Source organism: Scyliorhinus torazame, chromosome 7, assembly GCF_047496885.1.
Source record: "Scyliorhinus torazame isolate Kashiwa2021f chromosome 7, sScyTor2.1, whole genome shotgun sequence".
NCBI classification, from domain to species: Eukaryota; Metazoa; Chordata; class Chondrichthyes; order Carcharhiniformes; family Scyliorhinidae; genus Scyliorhinus; species Scyliorhinus torazame.
Genome location: NC_092713.1, coordinates 42,925,814 through 42,950,465, shown reverse-complemented (window position 1 = coordinate 42,950,465; position 24,652 = coordinate 42,925,814). Strand labels below are relative to the sequence as shown.

General features: G+C 44.0%; 1 protein-coding gene across 2 annotated transcripts in view; it reads right to left on the bottom strand.

The window, feature by feature from the left end:
- szt2 (SZT2 subunit of KICSTOR complex) overlaps positions 1–24,652 on the bottom strand; it is a 292,175-nt gene that overhangs the window by 41,776 nt on the left and 225,747 nt on the right. For both annotated transcript variants that reach the window (XM_072510616.1, XM_072510617.1), the window contains 4 exons: positions 12,803–13,005; positions 10,958–11,030; positions 7,544–7,627; positions 3,679–3,753 (listed from right to left, as the gene is read on the bottom strand). In XM_072510616.1, coding sequence (XP_072366717.1) covers positions 3,679–3,753; positions 7,544–7,627; positions 10,958–11,030; positions 12,803–13,005 — 435 coding nt within the window. The remainder of the gene's footprint in view (positions 1–3,678; positions 3,754–7,543; positions 7,628–10,957; positions 11,031–12,802; positions 13,006–24,652) is intronic.

Sequence of the window (24,652 nt, the reverse complement as noted above, 5' to 3'; positions counted from 1 at the left end):
TTGTGAGAGTAGCCTAATAATCGAAGGGTCACCAAACATATTATTCACCCAGATTTTAAATAAACACAGTACATTCCTTTCCAAATCACATTTTTCCAATACCTAGGAGAAGCAGCAATAGTAGCCGCTTTTTAAAAAAAAAGTGGAAGAAATAGCTTCTCTTTTGTAAAAATAGACTTCTCATCTGATTTATTTCTATGTGTGAAAGGCCATGTTTATCTTGGAGACAATTTTAATCTATGGTTATCACCACTTCCTCCAATGCCCAGGTCAGTGCCAAAGCAACAGTTCTGACACCTATGAGGACATGCAGTTGAAAATGTGCCCTTCATAAACTGCTCAGTCACTGCTTAATCTGGATATATTGTGCAAACTATTTGAAAATACTTCATGTTAGGTGAAATTTTGGTGCAGTAACCAAGTAGAATCCTGTGGGGGAAAGGTGAGGTGGCCAACATGAAGGACAGGGATGGGGCTTACATTGGAGCCTGCCCTTCATGCTAACAGAGCTCTCCGAGGGGTTCAGGCTGCCCAATTAGCAAGTTTCCTACACTAATTTATCACAGACAGGCCACAAGGGCATTGGCAGAACTCGACATACCCCATCCTTGGCTTAATTAGAAGGATCGTCGGGAAGGAGACAGGCTCTCCGCCCCACGTCGCCCTCCTGATTAAACGGCATCCCATAACATCTCAGCTTGCTCCTGTGGCCACAGAGCCAGGTTGAATGTATGAAACTCTGTCCATTGTGTCCACTAAAGATTAAGGCTAGTCATAGATCCATTGCTTGGGCAGCATGGTAGCATAGTGGTTAGCACAATTGCTTCACAGCTCCAGGTTCCCAGGTTAGATTCCCAGCTTGGGAGTCTGTGCGGAGTCTGCACATTCTCCCCGTGTGCGTGTGGGTTTCCTCCGGGTGCTACGATTTCCTCCCACAGTCCAAAGATGTGCAGGTTAGGTGGATTGGTCATGCTAAATTGCCCTTAGTGTCAAAAATTGCCCTTAGTGTTGGGTGGGGTTACTGGGTTATGGGGATAGGGTGGAGGTGTGGACCTTGGGTAGGGTGCTCTTTCCAAGAGCCGGTGCAGACTCGATGGGCCGAATGGCCTCCTTCTGCACTGTAAATTCTATGATTCTATCCTCAGCTAATGCTAGATGGCATTTTGATGATTTCCAATGCAGGACTCTTGAGGTGGTTGGAACCACCAACACATTGCTCCATGGATCAGTCTCTGTTGTCAGTGGATTTGAGATCATCCAGGAACAAGCTATTTGTTGCAAATGTTTGGAAATATCACGTTATGAAATATTTGCAACTAAATCCTCATTAACATTCCTCTGCCTGATGTCTAATGTTTCCTTTGTTACGATTTGTTGACTTCTTCAGAAAGTTTGTCCTTTATAGCTCTAGCTATAAACCAATCAGTAATTTGCAATTTAAAGTTTCAAGTTGTTTTGTTAACTATATTCTTTGAGAAGCAGCAAATTAAAGAAGATCTTTAGAATCTGTAAAGATTGGCATGGTCAAATGGTTTGAACTAAAAGGCCATATGGCATTATCATCAGAATTCTTTATTCTTCACTTTCCGTGCTAATACCTTACAAGGTGTGCAGTATGTCAAGGGCATGTTCAGCAGGGGCTAGGTTCAATTGCACAAATGTTTTCAAACACTTCAAATGTTCAAGGAGGGCTGCATGGCGGCACGGTGGCTAGCACTGCAACCTCCCGGTGCCGAGGACCCGGGTTCGATCCCGGCCCTGGGTCACTGCCCATGTGGAGTTCGCAAATTCTCCCCACGTCTATGTGGGTCGCACCCCCACAACCTAAAGATGCACAGGGTAGGTGGATTGGCCACATTAATTTGCCCCTTAATTGGAAAAAAAAAAGAATTGTGTACTCGAAATCTATTTTAAAAAACAAATATTCAAGAAGTGGACTAACGCAGAGACAAATATTGAGACAACTTTGAGAAACAAGAGATTACTGAGGTATTAGATGTGGGAGCCAAGCTGCTCAATTGGAAAATGCATGTGTCTTTTAAATATTTCTCATACACAGGGGCACTTATACAAGTGCTACTAACTTCCCACTGGTTAAAACAAACGAAGAATGTAGCAACCGACACTCCCCCTACAGGCACAAACAAATTGCTTGACAGAGGTCAAGGACCAAATTTGTCTTAATTCCGCAGAATCTCCATTTTGACATTTTAGGATTTGACAGGAATTTCTGCACAGTTTTATTCCTTCAGAATTTGAAAAATTAAATTTGATTGTCAAAGGACAGTGTTGCGTATAATGTAACTTGTTAGGTGGCAATGCCGTAACCAAATGTTGTGAATAACTGAACATAAAGACTGAGAAGAGATTACAAATTATTTACAAATATATAGGAAGATCACTCATGCCATTTGTAAAAATCAAATGAAAATACACAAGTGTCATTTTAAACAGATTCCATACGACAATGCAAATTTAGAACCATCAGAAAAATCAAATCTACACAACATATTCTCAACATATGGTGAGATGTGAATTAAATAGTCTGTGAGACTGAACCAGATACATTGCTTTATGAAGGGAGCTACTGACACCAGGTGGCAAATATTCAAAGACAACAACTTAAGTATTTTTAAAGCGCGCAAAGGTGTCAAAGGACCATGGCAGGATGGTTTTCTGTGAAACCTATGAGACTTCTATGATAAAAATAGATGTCAAAAGCAATCAACTGCTATATTTTGAAATCTCTCATTAATGTGGGAAGAAAGGGACAACAAAACTGATGACTACTCACTTATCCATTGAATAGAACTATAGAATTCCTATGGTGTAGAAGGAAGCCATTCGGCCCATCGAGTCTGCACCTGCCTGATGAAAGAGCACTGCCCCGCCCTATCCCAATACCTCCACCTACCCTGCACATCTTTGGACACTAAGGGGTAACTTAGCATGGCCAATCCAATTAATTAGCACATCTTTAGACTGTGGGAGGAAACCCATGCAGACGAAGTGCAAACTCCACACAATCACCCAAGGCCGGAACTGAACCCGGGTCCCTGGCACTGTGAGGCAGCAGCGCGAACCACTGTGCCACCATGCCGCTCCTAATTTATCAGTTACAATTTAGTCCAGTTCCTTGCCCGACATCCTCATGTCTGGTTATATGGCCAAGCGAAGCAACCCCATAGTGTAGTTCCATAACTGCTTTTAATTCTTCTCAACTGCTTAGAGCAATCAATCATTTCTTAACCAAGTTGAATGTGGGTTCGAACAAAGGTGCCAGAGATGAAGGAATAGTGAGGTTTGAATGGTATTTTTCTGATCCAACAGCATTGTTACAATTAGCTGTTCCATTTCCAATGATCGTATTCCCAGCCCACCAGACAGCTCACTTCCATTCATTTAATTCAGAAGCATTGCTTGATTAAGCAATGTCTAGTTATGCTGTTGTTTTAAAGTGGAGCAATTGGGGGGCTGCAACATTTACATTTTCTCACAGAAAACATGAAAGTTTTTTTTTTAAACCAGTCACCTGTTAAGAGTCATGCTGTGTAACATTGATTTTTTTTTAAAGGTTTTGTTATTTTGCGTCAATTAAAATGAATAATCTGCCTTTAATACTAAGTATGTTCAATATAAAAACATGATCCTCTACTTCTCTAACAGAGTCAACGTTACCTGAGAATTCACAGACTGCCCCATTGGAATCCGGGAACACTCAAGGGCATATTGTTTCACACAGAAGTAACAGCCCTAGAAATTTGAAAGAGTAGAAATTAAAGGGTGCATTGTGAATAAATACCTGTGCTTTAGTCTCTGGTATTTAATGGACTTGAATTAAAATGACAAATACATGCTACTTTGCTGCAAATCACTGCAAGGTGACTTAAGGCAGCATCAACAAACAGAAGCCAGGAAATCATTTTTCTCTTGCAATAGAAGGTTCCCGTGACACTTTGTAATGAGTAAAACTGTATAATTTGGTGAAAAAGTTCACTAATTCAGTCAAAGTATACCCACGTAATTGTCACACCAAGGTACAGAAAATTCTTAATTATCCACAAGGACTGGGTCTGTCACAAAAGAGGTCGCCCAAGCTCCAAAAGAAAATGGGTTCTCCCAGTTTAATGAAACACAGTTCCTCAGGCTGCAGCATACATTCCATTTGTCAATCACAAAAAAATTCAAGGGGCGCGCTGGAGCAAATATTCAAGTTGCTTCAGAACCTAATCCACGGCAGGCAGTCGTACTGAATCCAGATCCTGAAAAAGGGCACTGATGCCATCAAGTGGTGGGAGTCAATCGCACCACCCTACTGACTACCCTCCTGTCCAGGGCGGCAAGCAAACAGGTGATTTACACAAGACCCGCCCGATGTATCTGATACCAAGGCACTGTGTGAATTGCGTGCGAGCCCATTAGGGAAATAAAAAAGTACGGCACTGAGGTCTGAGTGCCACAGTATCATATCTGACTGCTATATTCAGATTTCAGACTGTTCACCCAGTCACGGTGATTGCTGCATTGAGATTCCAGAGTGTCACCCAGTTATCATATTGACTGCTTTATTGAGATTCCAGGCTGTTCACCGAGTCACACTGATTGGGATACTAGAGTGTCACAGTATCACGCTGACTGCTGTATTGAGATTCCAGGTGTCACAGCAATCAGACTGACAGCGGTTCTGGGAGAGCACCAACTAGGTTTTTATCCTCGTACAAAACCAGAATTCCTGGGTTTGTAAATAAAATTTAAACAACATTAACCTCCTCACAAGTAAGCTTTTGGGTTATAGCCTGGGTGGCATCAATTTATATTGAATGATTGGCACCTTAATGGAGACAGATAGAGACATTTTTCATCTGAGAGGGTATGACGATAGCCGGAATCAGCTTTTTAATCATATAATTTATTTTTCTAACAACCAAATGGAAGAAAGCCCTTGTGTCATGCAATAATATTTAGATGCCAGCTTGTGTGATCTGGAAGTATGCCTTAAAGCGTGGAGGGTATTATTACAATAATTTGTAATTATATAGCACATGATTTTCCAACCCCTCCCATCGAGGCAATGGAGATTTGAATATCTCGTCACACCCACCACAGGGAAGGCTGCCACATTGAGGCTGGAAAATCCCTGCAGAGAGTATTTGCATTGTTCCCCATACATTTTAGATGCTAACAGTTAAGCTTATTTTTATCAGCATTCATTGGTCTCATGATGCAGGAAACGGATGGGTCCAAAGAACGCACCCACTATTTTGGCAGATCCCACGCCTGCCACCAGGAAGCCAGGTACTTCCCCTCACTTGGTGTACCTGCCGGCACAAAATCTTGTTTCAGGCATTTGGATGTTCCACGTCAAAACAAGGTAGGGCAGGAAATGGGAGAAGGCCAGGATCAGCATACCTGGGTCTTGGTCTAATTCCTAGGTCTTCTGTTACACTCCCTGCCAGATTTACAGCAGGAATGTGCCAGAATGTGCAGCAGGAACTCACCAATGACTCACTCCTTTGACAGCACTTTCCAAATGCACAACCGCTACAATCTACAAGGACTAGGGCAACAGGCACATGGGAACACCATCAACTGGAAGTTCCCCCTCTAAGCAGCACGGTAGCACTGTGGACAGCACAATAGCTTCACAGCTCCAGGGTCCCAGGTTCGATTCCGGCTTGGGTCACTGTCTGTGCGGAGTCTGCACATCCTCCCCATGTGTGCGTGGATTTCCTCCGGGTGATCTGGTTTCCTCCCACAGTCTAAAGATGTGCAGGTTAGGTGGATTGGCCATGCTAAAAATTGACCTTAGTGTCCAAAATTGCCATTAAGTGTTGGGTGGGGTTACTGGGTTATGGGGATAGGGTGGAGGTGTGGACCTTGGGTAGGGTGCTCTTTCCTAGAACCGGTGCAGACTCGATGGGCCGAATGGCCTCCTCCTGCACTGTAAATTCTATGATAAGCCACACACCATCCTGCCTTGGAACTATATCTCTCTTCCTTCACTGTCGCTGGGTCAAAATCCTTGAATTCCCCACCTATCAGCGCTGTGATTGTACCCCACCACGTGGATTGCAGCAGTTCAAGAAGGCAGCTCAGCACCTCAAGAGTCTCAATTAGGAATGGGCAATAAATTCTGGCCTAGCCAGCACGCCCACATCTCATGTATGAATTTATTAAAAAAAAGAGGTCACCAGAAATTTTGGTCCAAGGTTTTAAATTAATCCACCAGAAGAGATTGAGAAGCCAACATAGTTCAGAGAGAATGGGGAAGGTAGGTGGGTGGGTGGGACTGGATACACAGGGTAGAGATTTGCATCAGTTGGAATTTATAGAAGGCACAGGACAGATGACTAGCAAAGAGAGCTTTGGAGTAGTCGAGTCTGAAAAGGATCTGCGAAGGGTTTCAGTTGCAGAGAGGCAAAGGTAGGATCAGAAAGATATGCTGTTACTAAGGTGAAAGTAAGTGCTCTTTGTGATGGTAAAATGCAGAATCTGAAATGCAGCTCAGGATCAAACCAAACTTGGGATCAAACTAAACTTGGGATCAATCTGAGACACTGGAGAATAGGATGCAATTAATGGAACAACAAAGAGCTGGTGGCAGGAGTGAACTGCTCTGGTCTTCCTGACTTTGAGCTGCACGGCATTACAATTCATTCACGACTGGATGTCGGAAAAGCAATCAACAGCACAACTGCAGACTGTGACAGCTAGCCCTTGTGAAGTCATTGAAATTAGAATCTTCTATTGCCTCAAGAAACATTTTCGCTTATGGCTTTGTCTTTCTGACCTTCTGTTCAGTACATATAAAAACACCAGTACAAGGCAAAGTAGTGTTATACCACCACAAACTAATCCATAATTCCAGATGTTTTGCATAAACAACATTTATGAGGCACTTTTTAAGCAACTTTGTTCACCTCATTCCCACATGTATGGAAATGTAATGAACTAGCTCAGATAGGCAAGGCATGTAAAATGATCCATTTGTACAGAGGGTTATATATCTGACTGCACTCACTCATGAGTTATATGGTCAGATATCACTCAGTACATCATTTTGTAAAGTCCCATTCACCAAATGTTTGTCTTTCAGTTCTGTACAGCAGCATAGTGGTTAGCACTATGGCTTCACAGCACCAGGATCCCAGGTTCGATTCCCAGCTTGGGCCACTGTCTGTACGGAGTCCGCACGTTCTCCCTGTGTCTGCGTGGGTTTCCTCCGGGTGCTCCGGCTTCCTCCCACAGTCCAAAGATGTGCAGGTTCGGTGGATTGGCCATGCTAAATTGCCCTTAGTGTCCAAAAAAAAAGGTTAGGAGGGGTTACTGGGTTACGGGGATAGGGTGGAAGTGCAGCCTTAAGTGGGGTGGTCTTTCCAATGGTCTGTGCAGACTTGATGGGCCAAATGGCCTCCTTCTGCACTGTAAATTCTATGTGACAAAATGTAGTTATATCCCTCCTGCACAAAATAAGATACACTGGTCAGCTGAGAGATTTATGAAAAATGACTGATATCTTTGCAAGTAAGCACATCATCCATACCTGGAATGCAAGCTCCATGAGGACAATTCCACCTGGCAGAGCCCTTTGAAGATGGTAGGTCATTACACTGGAGCCGTCCGCACTCTATAATAGATTTCCACACATACATCAAATAATTCAGTTACTGCGAGTCCTATTATATGCCTAAGGCTTGTTAGCATGGGAACGCTCTTCACACAGTATCAGTTTGATCTGCAGAGATAACATCGCAGAGTGCTTCTGCGGTGACGAACCAGTTCTTTCCTTCCACAGAATGTGTCTGTTTCGTTAAATGCTGAATGGATCATCGATTTCAGCGAGTTCAGCAACTAAGATGGCATAAATTTATCTGAAGACTAAGATAGCTCCATGCACGTATCATACAATGAAGACACTGTGAAGCATGATTTACAGGGTAACTTATAAAGACAATCTCAAATCTATCCCAGGAGTAGCTGTTAGAACCAAAGCTGCACTAACTTGAGGCTTATTGGAAGTTTCCTGGAAGGTGGACTTCTAATCCCATTAGTGCCAAGCAGTAAGTGATGAATGATCATATGTTCCTAAGGGGGCTTGACGAAAATCAAAGGCCGGTCAGCAGTAATAAACGCCCACACAGAGATGTCAAACTATATTGAAGTACCTTCTAAGATCAACCTAAACACACAATTGTTTTCTCACTTTGTCAAAAGAAAAAGCGGCACTGCTTTTCTCTTCAAAAAAGGCAAGATGTTCATTGTATTTTCCTTAAGACTAGAACAATTTTAACTTTTGGGGAAAAAAAACTTAAAAATGAAGTGCTCTGACCAGGGTTACATGGGATCAATGCACTCACATTCATAATACCAAGTGCCAAACTTCCATAAGCAAAATGCCTAATTTCGATGGGCGAATCATTTACAAAAAGTAAATGTGTGTGTCAGACTTTGCTTTCGTAATAATATTACATATTGCAGGGGAACAGATCTTCGTCGTTGGCGATCACTCGCTAACGAGTATGATTGTCCAGCCAAGAAACTCTTGTGTTAGTGGTCATGGGCTCTGTGGGTCCTTGCATGGCCGATGAGCCTGATCGGAGTCGCATCTTCGACCGCACACTTGGCAGGTGTTTCAGGGAGGTGGGGGTCGGTTCTTAGACTCTGGATCACTGGTATTACTTTCTCAGGCTCCTTTTCTGGGCCTCCTCCTACTGTTGGGTGTGCTCTAAGAATTGTTTCTCTTTAATCAGACGGTTCCTCCAAGATACTTCTGAGCAAGGGTTTGCCAGTTGACATTTATGTTGCAAAAAAGCTCAGGACCTCTAAGCACTTGATTCTTCCAAGGACATCAAATTGGCTATCCCAGTATTTCAGCATTTTTAAGGGCAAGGACGGAGTCTCCTCACACTCATGGCAAGTGCTATCTAGTTCCATTGTCACTCATTACCATACAGACATCCACAGAACCATTACAAATGTCACATGCTGCAAAGCACACTCCTTTTAAAGCAGTCTTTAGGAGCTAAAATCTAAAACATTTCAGAGTACTGAAAATACTTTTTTTTACTAGTCACTGGTTTCCAAGAGCCCACACCTCTTTCAATGATGTTTGCAAGCTGTAGGGCAGCTATGCATGCCTAACAGCATGTTAGTGAAAGCGGCATCAGTCATTCCGCACATGGCAGAGCAACTTAAGGATACCAGCTGCAGCAGTTTGGCGACTTTCTCCAAGACAGGTGGTGAACAGTGACGTGTTGCCGTAGGTTTCAGACAATTATGTGATGTATATGTGGGAAGTACATTGGCTAACACTGCAGAGCACGCCGAGGCTAACTTAGGAATTGAAAGCAGGAAATCTGAGGGAGGAGATGATTCTGACTGTCATTGGTACTGCAATGTTTACAGTACAGGTTAACTATAGATCTCCATGCGGAAGATGGTATAGGTTTGCAACGTGCTTCGAGCTGACATGAAGTCTGCAGAGCACAACTATCTTTTGATCTTTGCGAGGATGCGCATAGATGGTCAGTAGCATAACGGTAGATGCAGGCAGTCCACGTCTGGTGCTTGCTTATCTCTCCAGCATGTTCAATCAGAAATATATATTGAAACTAACCATCAATTAATTTTAGTAATATTATGAACATGACAGAACTCTGCAACTTGCAATTAAATGTTGTATTACTTCTTGAGCTGCAGTTAAGTTGGCATTGTAAGAATCTCTTTTCATGCCATTTCAATTTTAAGTGCTTTTTGTTCTACTGAAGTGTTGTAAATGCCTCAATTACAGTCAGTTTTCCCATTAATTTGCATACATTATTCTTGTTTTAACATGAACTCCAGCTTGGTCTAAAAGGCCAGTTTAACAAAAAATTCATTCATGGAATGTGAACAGCACTGACAAGTGCCAGCAACATATGGTGCTCACCTTGGTTGCCCTTGAAAAGAGTGGGTTGAGCAACCTTCCTGGACACCACTGGATTGCTTGTTAGGCTATTTCAGAGTGCAGTTAAGAAATAACTACAAGCTATGGGTCTATAGTCACATGTAGGCCGCTAGAACTTTCTGATTAAAGATCACAAATGTGAAATATTAACTCTGCCTTTCTCTCCACAGATGCTGCCATAACCCGTTGAGTATTTCCACATTTTGGGGGTTTTATTTCAGATTTCCAGATTTAAAAATAAAACCGATGTTTCGCATAGTATCGGAAAGATATTTTAAAGATTGCATAGAAGTCTAAAAATGATTTGACAATATTAGCGCATGAACATTTTAAGAGTTCTTACACCATTTCGCTGTTGGCTGTTTAACTTAAAATGTTAACCTTTTGTCACAAAAAAAGTTGATCACCTGCCTTGAAACGTCATTGCCATTATGCAAGCTCTTTGAGCATTCGCTCGCTAATGGCAATAATAATTTTTGGATTGAATGGGCAAAGGCTCAAATTTTTGCCACAAACCATTCTCTAAACTCTCGAATGCTCACTGTGACATTATCATAAATGTAAGAACTGCAAGGGTTAATGTCATGTCTGAATCAACCACGGCAGCACGGTGGCACAGTGGGTGAGCCCTGCAGCCTCACGGCGCCGAGGACCCAGGTTCGATCCCGGCTCTGGGTCACTCACTGTCCATGTGGAGTTTGCACAGTCTCACAGTGTTTGCATGGGTTTTGCCCCCACAACCCAAAAATGTGCAGGCTAGGTGGAGTGGCCATGCTAAATTGCCCCTTAATTGGAAAAAATGATCACAGTTAATGAAATAGTATAGGGATTAGTAATAGATGAGTGTAGATTATATGTTAATTATAAACTTTGTATTATATAGGAGTGTTGAATGCAATTAAGTAGTGTTAATAAATTTATAGCTTTGCTCAATTTAAAATCTATTTGTGGTCTTTGTGAACACTACTCCAACCATCCTGAATTTAGCAACACAAAGAACACCACACTCACCTTTGGGCTGTCATCACTTTTCTGCTTGTGAATAGATACAGATCGCGAGTCCAATGGCCGAGTCCGTCCCAAACTGAAAGAAATAAACCCACAAACATGGCAGGCTATGAATGTTGCAACAAAGTGATCAGTGGAATGGGATACTGCAGTACAACAGCCAGATTTTCTGAATACTAGCAGCAGAGGATGATTATGAGGAAAAGTAACTGGCTTGCAACCTTTGGAGGGGCATGTTGAACTGCTGCAATAAGATTGAGTTTGGTCTATCAGCAAGTATGCAGTATGTCTCATCATAGCACACAGCTTAATGTTGGTGAGAAGGGGGGAAAACGAAGCACAAGACAGTAAAGTCGGCAACAGTCTTGCTTACTGTTTTGACTTGCCACTGTGTACGGACAGCGCATTGTGACCATCAGGAAAGGGGGCTGAATGCTACAATAAGGTAATGGAATCATTGGCCAAAAATTGAGGATTCGATGAGTTTCCTAGTGTAGTAAAATTTCAGAACTGCACCAACTTGTGCAGAATACCAGTGGGAATATTGTGAATTGTTCCTATACTTAGATGAAAACAAACTTATTCACACTTTTAAAAAGGGGCTTGGAAACAAACATGGTAAAGTCTAGCAACAATCTTCTTTTCTATTTGGCAGTGGTTATTTCAATTCAGAAAGCCAGAAATTCTAATATAAAAAATCCTGTCTGTTTGGGGATATTACCATGTATTACAGAATGTGCAATATAGGTTATGCATACAGGATTTTACAACAGGGTAGTGTGTAGTAGAAACAGGTAGTGATGCCAAAAGCAGATTGAGGTTGAAATGATGGAAATGCCATTTTGGCATTGTGTTGCAATCTAGACTTGCAGTTCTGTAAGAAAAATGAGGTCTACAAGCTAACAGACATTAGCTTTTACTATTCTTAGGATCTGGTGATATACCAGTCGAGTTGTTATTTTGTATATACGTGGGCTGAAAATAGTTTTCAAAGCAACAGTCAGTTGATTTGTTCCCACTCTCATCCGTCTTCCCACAGCAGGGTTTCTACATTCCAGTCCAGGCATTCCATTTTACCCTTGGCAGTGAAAGTGTATAATAACGATCGACATTTGACATTTAGCTTACATTTCCAACGTGTGATGAAAATGTGATTATGAAACTGGAAGGGCCAGTGAAAAAAGCTTTCTTTCAGTTTTCCCGGAGGTTATTTATTGTGCCACCTGAATTGCCCAAAACATAAATTACTGGGGTTATTTTAGTGAAATGCAGTGTGTGGATGCTCACCATTGTTCTTGTATTGTGAAGATAGATACGGCATTTATTAAGTTGCAATGTGGGATCAGTGTGGCTTACTGCAAGGGATTTCATTCTCTTGCATCCATTTAAAGATGATCTTTTATTCCTTCATGGGATGTGGGTGTCGCCAGCTGGGCCAGCATTCATTGTCCATCCCTGAGAGCAGTTAAGAGTCAACCACATTACTGTGGGTCTGGAGTCACATGTAGTCCAGGTAAGGATGGCAGATTTCCTTCCCTAAAGGACATTAGTGAACCAAATGGGTTTTTACAACAATTGACACAATAGAATTTTAATTCCAGATTTTTATTGAATTCGATTTCACCATCTGCCATGGTGGGATTCGAACCCTGGTACCCTGGGGTCTCTGGATTACTAGTCCAGCAACAATACCACAGCGCCATCGCATCCCCAAGTATTATGGGAAAACGAAAACACATCAGCATGAATTATATGGCTCACATTGAGTAACATAACTGAGTGGTAACCCCGCTCTTTCAATTGCACAACTTGTAATTCTGCTACCTTGCATTGAACTGTTCTGCTTACCTCCTTGTAGGAGAAGGTGGGCGAACTTGCACTAGGATAAAACCCATGCTCTGTAGGTACTGGATGTACTGCTGCATGAATGCATTGGAGATCTCGCCCAGCCACTGCTCCTCCTTCAGTTTAAAAGGCATTGTTTCCACAGAATCACAGCTGTGGCTCCGGTCTCTCCCCGACGCATTTGAGTCATTAGAACGGTGACGTTTCTGGGGAGAGAAGGTCAGAAGTAATAAGAAATCAGAAAATGTGAAGACAAGAAAAGATGATTGAAGTAAAATGGAAACAGACATACGCATTTATATAATGCAGTTATCAACTGCTCTATGTGCCAAAGCACTCCAATGAAGAATTTTGAAGTGCAGTCACTGTTGTAATCTAGGGGAAGGCAGTGGTAAATTTGCACATAGCAAGGTGCCACATCATCAAAGAAGTTAATGACCAAATAATCTGTGTGGAGAGGTTGATAGGGATAAAACCAGGAAAACACTCCTGCTTTTCTACAAATAGTGCCGTTGATTTTTTTGTGTCCACCTGATAGTAGTTATCTGAAATGCAGTACCTCAAAGTACATTAGTACATCAGTACTGCACTGAACCATTAGTCTAGACTATCTATTCAAGTATCTAAAACGTGGCTTGAGCATTCTTCCTTTTGATTTACAGGTGAGATTGCTAGTCAGACATCCAAAATGCACTATTCCACATTTCTCTGCATTGAACTGCATCTGTCAGGTATACGCTCATTCCATCAGCCAGTCTACACTGCTCTGCAATCTTCCCTCTAACTTAACAGCAAACTTTAATACAATTCTTCATTAGTCAATGTTCAAATTGGTCACATAAATGGAAAACAAAAGAATTTCCAATAGGAAAGCATTACCTGAATCCGGCCAATCAAAAAGTAATCCACATATGTCTATTTAGTACTTTCCATCCTCTAAACATCTATGTATGTAGCTACATTCTTTTCAACATCACCCACCCTAATTTTTATAAGTCTCTCACTTGCTAAATCACCCCAACACAAATCTTACATCATGCACCACAGGGCTACATTTCAAAAGCATTTAATTGGTTATAGGGTGTTTCCCTAAAGATGCGAAAAGCTCTACGTAAATTGAAGTTGTTTATTTTCTTCAGCTATGAATTTTCCTTAAAAAAAAATCAAGCAGTCACAACCTGCCTTTACAAAGTTATGGTAATTACCTCCGATTGGTCCATGTCTTTAAAATGATCAATAATTTTATACAACATTATTTAATCTGAACCCAAACCAGTTAACAGAAGTTACAAGAATTCCTTTTCCCATTTTGAACTATTCCTTCTTCTGAATGTCATAATATACATCTATGTATACAATGGAGTGCAGACAGGCAGTGATTGACACACAGGATGACCAGTAAGCACACAGAACAGAGCAGCCAATCACCAAATAGGACACGACCACTATAAAGCCAGAGGGCACCAGTTTTCCCTCTCTCTCGGGACCCAGCCTCTGAGACAGTCAGAGCTCGTGAGCTAGTCAGTGCCTACACCATGTGGTAGCTAGGTTAGTCTGGTCAGGCTAGTGTCAGGTCTCCAGTCAAGTCAGCATATGTCAACCCACAGTTGAACATGTATAATAGTTTGGATGTTGAATAAAATCGTGTTGCATTTTATCAAGTGTTGGAGGTCTGTCTCCCGCTACACTGCATCAAGTGCAGTTCACCTCGACCCAGCCTACCCAACACATCACTGAACAAAACGTATTTTAAAGATCCAAAGGAAGACTGATCCCGATGTGAAACCTTTTTATTTAACTTATTTTACCTCACAAATGAGTATCAAATGTAGACAGAAACTCATTTATGGCATTAAGAGCCTGTTCCTTTTGATTTATCAGGGCATTTAAAAGAAAACATTGATATCAATTAGATGTTTGAGTGCTGATAATGACTATTTTCTAGAAGTATTCAGTGAGGGGGAAAATACTGGCTGACTGCACAATTACTGAAGTATTATGATTATTCTATACATTTGAAAATGTCAAACCTTACCCAGAAAACTGCAGATCCATTAGCCGAACATCAATTGCACTGTATCAGTAGCAGATTAAGTAATCAAAACCATAAAAGAGTGAGATTTACTCATGGCAATAAGTTAATGAAGGAAAAGTCAAAATCAATTTAGCTGAGGACAGCTAACCTCGACAAACTTTCTTGACTTGTTCTGAGGATGCTACAAATAAAGTGCATCATGGGATTTGGAAAACATTGAATTAAAAAAAGAAACAGACTATTCACGAGAAATGTTTGGTCATACTATGGTCAATTATGAAACAATAATAATTTACATTTATAGAACACCATTAAGAAAGAAAAACATCCTAAGATACTTCAGAGGGATAGTCAGACAAAAAAAAAGATGCCAAAGAAAAAATAAAAAGAGGGGTCATGAAGAAAGAAAGAAGAAGGGTGGGTGGGTGGGGAAGAGAAGAGATTCAGGAGGTTATAGAGGGAATTCCAAAGCACGAGGCCTCGATGGCTGAAGTCATAGCTGCCAATTATGGGAAGGAGGATGTCAGGAATGACAAGTGGCCAAAGCTGGGGAAACAGATGATTCGTGGAGCCAATATTACAAAGGATGGAAGTGGTGAAGTCCTAAAAAGAGGGCGGCACGGTGGCGCAATCGTTAGAACTGCTGCCTCACGCCGCTGAGGACCCGGGTTCGATCTCTGTCCGGGGTCACTGTCCGTGTAGAGTTTGCACGTTCTCCCCATGTCTGCGTGGATCTCACCACCACAACCCAAAAGGATGTGCAGGGTAGGTGAATTGGCCACGTTAAATTGCCCCTTAATAAACAAAAGGAAGTGGTGAGGTCCTAAAGGTATTTAAATATTAAGATTTTCAGAATAGAAATTTTGAATTGGAGACAACAGGGGATGGAGAGATGGTGTCCCGGATATATCTGTGAGTGGCAAAGCCATGACTTATGATGCTGGAGCGCACTTCAAATTATGCCTTTATCATATTCGGAGGTTGCAGTGGGAACCTGCTCTCCCAACTGCAGCTTGGATCCATTGGCGAGGTACGTAGTGAGCAGTAGTGGTGAGACTTCAAGGCGCAATTGCAGTAAAGCTAAATCCTTTCTCACATCTCAAAATGAAGATATATTCCTTGAACTCTGCCTTCAATTCAGTGTCTTCCAGTCTTGTAAACTTGTCTCTCATCGATCTTTAATTCTAGCTCACCCCATCCACCAGCACACCCAACCCAGACTTTGCTCACCCATTTTTTCGTAACCCTAGTTTTGCTAACCACACCACTAACACTCACATCTCCATCTCTAGTTACTCCTTCTTGCACTGCACCTCTGGCTCTGTTCACTGCACTCCCACCAGTGTTCAACCACCATCCTGCACCATTGGCTCTGCTCACTCACCTTACACAATCCCCAGAATTGGTCAACTCCCCTCCTGCACCCCTGGCTTTGCTCACCAGCCTCCCCCCAGACCGCTGGCACTGCTGTGGCATCGACAGGACTAAGGAACCGGGAACTCTGGGATGGAACGGTGAGCTGGGGTGTGGGAGGGGATATGAGCAATGCCAGGGGTGTGGGAGGAGAGAGTGTGCAATTCCAGGGATGGCGATGTGACGGGGGTTGGAACAGAAGTGAACAGATATGGGGTGATGGGGAGGTCGTGTCGTGGAGGCGTTTTGACACTCCTACTCATTCAAAAGGCAACTCTAAGTAAATCAGTATAAAAAACAGTGGAAGTATGGGCAATCACTAACCAGTCCTGGACACAGTTATTACTGTCAAACCACACGTTCTGAGTTCAGGGGCATGTCGGCATCTGGAATGTGTGGTTCCACTGCATCCCTCACTGGCAGTGAATGTCTCACTGTTCACTGGTATGGGACTGGAAAATCTGGGCTAATGTAGTCAGCAAGAACAGTATTGACAGCTGAGCAGGACTTTAATACAAATAACTCTTACTTAAATAACTCTCCACTGTGTGCCCAGGTGCCCTGACAATGCTTGTCTCATAATTATTGATGCCCTGAATATTGCTACACAAGCAATAGGTTCTTATTTTTGATCATGCCTGTTTTATCTTCAAACAGAAATTTTATTATTATTTCCGATCACACTTTCTGTTCTTGATGCATTCTTTTCTCTCAACATCTTTTGCACAGACTTTTGAAAATGTGTTTGGTGGGGCGGGAGGAGAGAGAGGAAAGGGTAGCAGGGTGGGGGCAGTGAGCAGCAATTGGTGGGTCTAATGGACAAGATGGATTCAGAGAGGCCACGAGATGAGAAAGGTGTGGAAACGAGACCACGGAGATGGGGGGGGGGGGGGGGGGGGGGGGGGGGGGGGTCTTGGACGAGAGAATGCGAGGAAGCAGTAGAGGGCATGGTCTCAATCTCAGTGGCAATGAGCTATTTGCACTTGTTAATGGAGATAAGTGTGGAAGGAGTAGGTGATTTCTTCAGCAAATCGTAGGCTAATTTGTGCTTGTAATAATGTTTTCAGGGTGTCTCCAGTACGTGTAAATGTGTTTTTGTGCTTACAGTGTAGGTACTGATAAAAAACTAGATAACTCCAAACCAAACTGTGTGCGAGTTCAAATGAGCAGACTGACAGCTAAAGTGAACAGAGGTAGGGGGAAAGAATAGATGCAGTTCCTAGGAAAAAGTATGGCCCTTAGGAACATTGGTTCCACCAGTTCCCAAACAAACTATATAATCACAACTGCCTTGCACTCCGATTTTTTATTAGTAGATGAAGAGAGAGAGTATAGAGAGCCAAACTTTAGAATGAAACACACAAAACAATACATCTCCCTGCGTACAGGAAGCAATCGTGAATAAACTTCTTTTTTTTTTAAATTTAGAGTACCCAATTCATTTTTTTTCCAATTAAGGGGCAATTTGCATGGCCAATTCACCTACCCTGCACACCAGTTCCCAAACAAACTATGTAATCACAAGTGCCTCGCACTCCAATTTTTTATTAGTAGATGAAGAGAGAGAGTATAGAGAGCCAAACTTTAGAATGGAACACACAAAACAATACATTTCCCTGCGTACAGGAAGCAATCAAGAATAAACTTATTTTTAAAAAAAAAATTTAGAGTACCCAATTCATTTTTTTTCCAATTAAGGGGCAATTTAGCATGGCCAATGCCAATTCACCTACCCTGCACATTTTTGGGTTGTGGGGGTGAAACCCATGCAAACACGGGGAGAATGTGCAAACTCCTCACGGATTGACCCAAAGCCGAGATCGAACCTGGGACCTCGGTGCCGTGAGGCCACAGTGCTAACTCACTGCGCCACCATGCTGCCCTTGAGAATCAACTTCTAACAACATAATCAAATCTAACTTTATGCAAAGATTCTGGACACCGCCACAGCATGATGTTCACCAACCCCTCAAGTATGGATAAGACCAGCATGTGCCAACTGTGGTGAGCTTCTTGCATTTATCAAGATGAGCAGTATTAGAAAAGGGGAGTGGAACATTTCATTCCAGGTACACTGAATCAAAATCAAACACACCCAGGCAGATAAGGTTTACTATGTAGCCAGCTGCAGAATTAATCCCTTCTACTTTATCCCAGCAATACGCTGTAGCAGAATGCTAAATTAAAGACATTTACAGTCAGTAAATGGGAACAGCTTTCATCTCCTCCGTCTGGACACATTCAAAATAAAGTCCAATAGCTCTCAGAGTATGGACTTGTCAGAGGATTCCTACTTGGAGTGGGGAAGAAAAGTCATACCATGTCAGCTACAGATGATCCAAATATTTATTTCAGAAAATTTATCAAAGGGGACTCCTCCTCCAGTAATTTTATTTCTTTGCAGAGATTGGATGGATATGGAATAATTAAATAAATATTTAGAATCGCTGAAGGATTCCCAAACTCAGAGCAAGTTAATGATGCCCAATTTCATTTAAGGTTCAGGCAGTCTCCTTCAGTCCTCAATGAGAATTAACGATAAAGGGTAGGTTATACTAACATGGCTCTCTTAGCTGGAGAACGCCTGGATCTGTTTATTTTCAGATGGAACTCATGCAATGGCAGATGCTCATTCCCTGCCTGCAATGCTTGAGGCTCGTAACGTTTTGCTTCAACAAACTGCTGATTTCAAACAGCTGGTAGCTTGTTCTTAGGCATGACATAACTGACCTCCCTGTGCACAATTAACTTGTTTACTCTGACAAGGTCAGTTTTTCAAAAAATGTTATACACCATTCAGACACTCACTATCCATTTGCAACTTTCCTGTTTCACTCCCCGATGCTTGAGACTTTTCTTTGCTCCACTTCCTTTATTCATCCTTTTACAATATGTGGATAGACCGACAGGAGGCGGGACCACATTGGAATTGGTACTGAGTAATGAACCGGGCCAAGTGTTAGATTTAGTTGTGAGAGAGCATTTTGGAGATAGTGACCACAATTCGGTGACTTTCACTATAGCAATGGAGAGGGATAGGAACATACGGCAGGGCAAGGTTTATAACTGGGGGAAGGGTAATTACAATGCGATTAAGCAAGAATTGGGGAGCATAAGATGGAAACAGGAACTGTCAGGGATAGGCACAATTGAGATGTGGAGCTTGTTCAAGGAGCAAATACTGCATGTCCTTGATATGTATGTCCCTGTCAGACAGGGAGGAAATGGTCAAGTGAGGGAACCATGGTTTACATAAGTGGTTGAATGTCTTGTCAAGAGGAAGAAGGGGGCTTATGTAAGGATGAGAAAACAAGGTTCAGTTAGGGCACTTGAGGGATACAAGATTGCTAGGAAAAGCTTAGGAGAGCTAGGAGGGGGGACATGAGAAGTCCGTGACGGGTAGGATCAAGGAAAACCCCAAGGCCTTTTACACTTATGTGACGAATAAAGGAATGACTTTTGTGAGGAATAAAAGAATGAAAAGTAACTAAGTACATAGATGAAGGTAGAGCAGTTGATGTCGTATACATGGATTTTAGTAAGGCGTTTGATAAGGTGCCCCATGGTCGGCTCATGCAGAAAGTAAAGAGGCATGGCATAGGGGGAAATTTGGCCTATTGGATCAGTAACTGGCTATCACATAGAAGACAGAGGGTGGTGGTAGATGGTAAATTTTCATCCTGGAGCCCAGTCACAACGGTGTACCACAGGGATCAGTGCTGGGTCCTCTGCTATTTGTGATGTTTATCAATGACTTAGATGATGGAGTTGAAGGTTGGATTAGTAAATTTGCTGATGACACCAAGATTGGTGGAGTAGTGGATAATGTGGAGGGCAGTTGTAGGCTGCAAAGAGACATTGATAGGATGCAGAGCTGGGCAGAAAAGTGGCAGATGGAGTTTAACCCTGATAAGTGGGACTTCCGGGTGCGGCGATGACCAGCTGAGTCGCACGTTTCGGCAGCTCCCGGTGTAACGGACTTTTGGGCTCTTAATAAGAGCCCCAACGGCAATTTTAACGGCTAAAAGTACTGTGCGGTGAACCAGAAGGGAATCCCCCCTGGATACGGATGAAAAAGGAGAGGAAGGTGGCCGGATTGCGGTGGATCCTTTAGAGCAGCGGCAAGGAAGGCAAGCGAAAACCAAGATGGCGTCGGAAGGTGGCAGTTTAATATGGGGCCCTGAACAACACGAGTTTTTGAAACGCTGCGTGGAAGAACTCAAAAAGGAAATGAAGAAGGAGCTGTTGGCCCCGATATTACAGGCGATCGAAGGGCTAAAGGAGGAGCAAAAGACCCAGGAGCGGGAGCTTCGGGTCGTGAAGGCAAAGGCTGCCGAGAATGAGGACGACATACAGGGCCTGGTGGTGAAGACGGAGATGCACGAGGCACACCATAAACGATGTGTGGAAAGGCTGGAGGCGCTGGAGAACAACACGAGGAGGAACAACCTAAGGATTCTTGGCCTTCCTGAAGGTGCGGAGGGAGCGGACGTCGGGGCATATGTGAGCACGATGCTGCACTCGTTAATGGGAGCGGAGGCCCCGGCGGGTCCGCTGGAGGTGGAGGGAGCATACCGAGTGATGGCGCGAGGACCGAGAGCAGGAGAAATTCCTAGAGCCATAGTGGTGAGATTCCTCCGTTTTAAGGACAGAGAGATGGTCCTTAGATGGGCAAAGAAAACTCGGAGCAGTAAGTAGGAGAACGCGGTGATCCGCGTATACCAAGACTGGAGTGCGGAGGTGGCGAGAAGGAGGGCGAGCTTTAATCGGGCCAAGGCGGTGCTTCACAAAAAGAAGATAAAATTCAGAATGCTGCAACCGGCAAGACTGTGGGTCACATATCAAGGGAGGCACCACTACTTTGAGACGGCGGATGAGGCGTGGACTTTTATCGTGGAAGAAAAATTGGAATGAGCGGGTTATTAAAAAAAGAACGTTTGAAACAAAGTGGTGGGGCGAGTATGGGGGGCGAAGAAGGGGGGAAAGAGGAGTTTTATGTTATTAATCCTGCGATGTGGTAACTTTTCTCTCTTCCACAGGAGGTGGTGGGGGGAGGAAAGGAGGTGGTAGAGATGGGGCGTTGGCCATTGGGGGCGGGGCCAAGGGGGAAGCACGGGCTCGGTTCCCGCGCTATGATAATCATGGCGGGAATAGGGAAGCAGGAAGGAGGGGGCGTCGCACAGTGCGAGCCGAGGTCACGGGGGAAGCCGAGGTCGGCCAGAGTTTGCTGACTTCTGGGAGCAACATGGGGGGTGTAACTACGCTAGTGGGGGATCTAGCGGGGGGGGTGGGAGGGGGGAATTATTGGGCTGCTGCTGCTGGGGAGAGGGGGGAGCTGGTATGGGGTGGGATGGGCGGGGGGGCACCGCCTGGGGGGGACATAGCTGCGTGGGAACCGGGTGAGGAGCTGGAAAAAGGGGATGGCTAATCGACATGGGGGGGGGGTAAAAAGCCCCCAACCCGGCTGATCACGTGGAACGTGAGAGGGCTGAACGGGCCGATAAAGAGGGCACGGGTACTCGCACACCTTAAGAAACTTAAGGCAGACGTGATTCTGGACAGGCTGAAAATAGATAAGTCCCCGGGACCTGATGGGATTTATCCTAGGATTCTCTGGGAGGCCAGGGAAGAGATTGCTGGACCTTTGGCTTTGATTTTTATGTCATCACTGGCTACAGGAATAGTGCCAGAGGACTGGAGGACAGCAAATGTGGTCCCTTTGTTCAAAAAGGGGAGCAGAGACAACCCCGGCAACTATAGACCGGTGAGCCTCACGTCTGTAGTGGGTGAAGTCTTGGAGGGTATTATAAGAGACAAGATTTATAATCATCTAGATAGGAATAATATGATCAGGGATAGTCAGCATGGCTTTGTGAAGGGTAGGTCATGCCTCACAAACCTTATTGAGTTCTTTGAGAAGGTGACTGAACAGGTAGACGAGGGTAGAGCAGTTGATGTGGTGTATATGGATTTCAGCAAAGCGTTTGATAAGGTTCCCCACGGTAGGCTATTGCAAAAAATACGGAGGCTGGGGATTGAGGGTGATTTAGAGATGTGGATCAGAAATTGGCTCGCTGAAAGAAGACAGAGGGTGGTGGTTGATGGGAAATGTTCAGAATGGAGTTCAGTCACAAGTGGAGTACCACAAGGATCTGTTCTGGGGCCGTTGCTGTTTGTCATTTTTATCAATGACCTAGAGGAAGGCGCAGAAGGGTGGGTGAGTAAATTTGCAGACGATACTAAAGTCGGTGGTGTTGTCGATAGTGTGGAAGGATGTAGCAGGTTACAGAGGGATATAGATAAGCTGCAGAGCTGGGCTGAGAGGTGGCAAATGGAGTTTAATATAGAGAAGTGTGAGGTGATTCACTTTGGAAGGAATAACAGGAATGCGGAATATTTGGCTAATGGTAAAGTTCTTGAAAGTGTGGATGAGCAGAGGGATCTAGGTGTCCATGTACATAGATCCCTGAAAGTTGCCACCCAGGTTGATAGGGTTGTGAAGAAGGCCTATGGAGTGTTGGCCTTTATTGGTAGAGGGATTGAGTTCCGGAGTCGGGAGGTCATGTTGCAGCTGTACAGAACTCTGGTACGGCCGCATTTGGAGTATTGCGTACAGTTCTGGTCACCACATTATAGGAAGGACGTGGAGGCTTTGGAGCGGGTGCAGAGGAGATTTACCAGGATGTTGCCTGGTATGGAGGGAAAATCTTATGAGGAAAGGCTGATGGACTTGAGGTTGTTTTCGTTGGAGAGAAGAAGGTTAAGAGGAGACTTAATAGAGGCATACAAAATGATCAGGGGGTTGGATAGGGTGGACAGTGAGAGCCTTCTCCCGCGGATGGATATGGCTGGCACGAGGGGACATAACTTTAAACTGAGGGGTAATAGATATAGGACAGAGGTCAGAGGTAGGTTCTTTACGCAAAGAGTAGTGAGGCCGTGGAATGCCCTACCTGCTACAGTAGTGAACTCGCCAACATTGAGGGCATTTAAAAGTTTATTGGATAAACATATGGATGATAATGGCATAGTGTAGGTTAGATGGCTTTTCTTTTGGTGCAACATCGTGGGCCGAAGGGCCTGTACTGCGCTGTATTGTTCTATGTTCTATGTTACAGGAAACGCACTTGAAACTGATAGACCAGGTGAGACTACGCAACGGTTGGGTGGGGCAGGTGTTCCATTCGGGGCTAGATGCGAAAAACAGGGGGGTGGCTATATTAGTGGGGAAGCGGGTAATGTTTGAGGCAAAGACTATAGTGGCGGATAGCGGGGGCAGATACGTGATGGTGTGTGGCAAACTACAGGGGGAGACGGTGGTTTTGGTAAACGTATATGCCCCGAACTGGGATAATGCCAATTTTATGAGGCGTATGCTAGGACGCATCCCGGACCTAGAGGTGGGAAAGTTGGTAATGGGGGAGATTTCAATACGGTGTTGGAACCAGGGCTGGACAGGTCGAGGTCCAGGACTGGAAGGAGGCCGGCAGCAGCCAAGGTGCTTAAAGATTTTATGGAGCAGATGGGAGGAGTAGACCCGTGGAGATTTAGTAGACCTAGGAGTAAGGAGTTTTCGTTTTTCCCCTATGTCCACAAAGTCTATTCGCGAATAGACTTTTTTGTTTTGGGAAGGGCGTTGATCCCGAAGGTGAGGGGAACGGAGTATACGGCTATAGCCATTTCGGCTCACGCTCCACATTGGGTGGACTTAGAGATAGGGGAGGAAACAGAAGGGCGCCCACCCTGGAGAATGGACATGGGACTAATGGCAGATGAGGGGGTGTGTCTAAGGGTGAGGGGGTGCATTGAAAAGTACTTGGAACTCAATGACAATGGGGAGGTCCAGGTGGGAGTGGTCTGGGAGGCGCTGAAGGCAGTGGTTAGAGGGGAGCTGATATCAATAAGGGCACATAAAGGAAAGCAGGAGAGTAGGGAACGGGAGCGGTTGCTGCAAGAACTTCTGAGGGTGGACAGGCAATATGCGGAGGCACCGGAGGAGGGACTGTACAGAGAAAGGCAAAGGCTACACGTAGAATTTGACTTGCTGACAACGGGTACTGCAGAGGCACAGTGGAGGAAGGCACAGGGTGTACAGTACGAATATGGGGAGAAGGCGAGCAGGTTGCTGGCCCACCAATTGAGGAAAAGGGGAGCAGCGAGGGAAATAGGGGGAGTGAGGGATGAGGAAGGAGAGATGGAGCGGGGAGCGGAGAGAGTGAATGGAGTGTTCAAGGCATTTTATAAAAAATTATACGAAGCTCAACCCCCGGATGGGAGGGAGAGAATGATGGGCTTTCTGGACCGGCTGGAATTTCCCAAGGTGGAGGAGCAGGAAAGGGTGGGACTGGGAGCACAGATTGAAATAGAGGAAGTAATGAAAGGAATTAGGAGCATGCAGGCGGGGA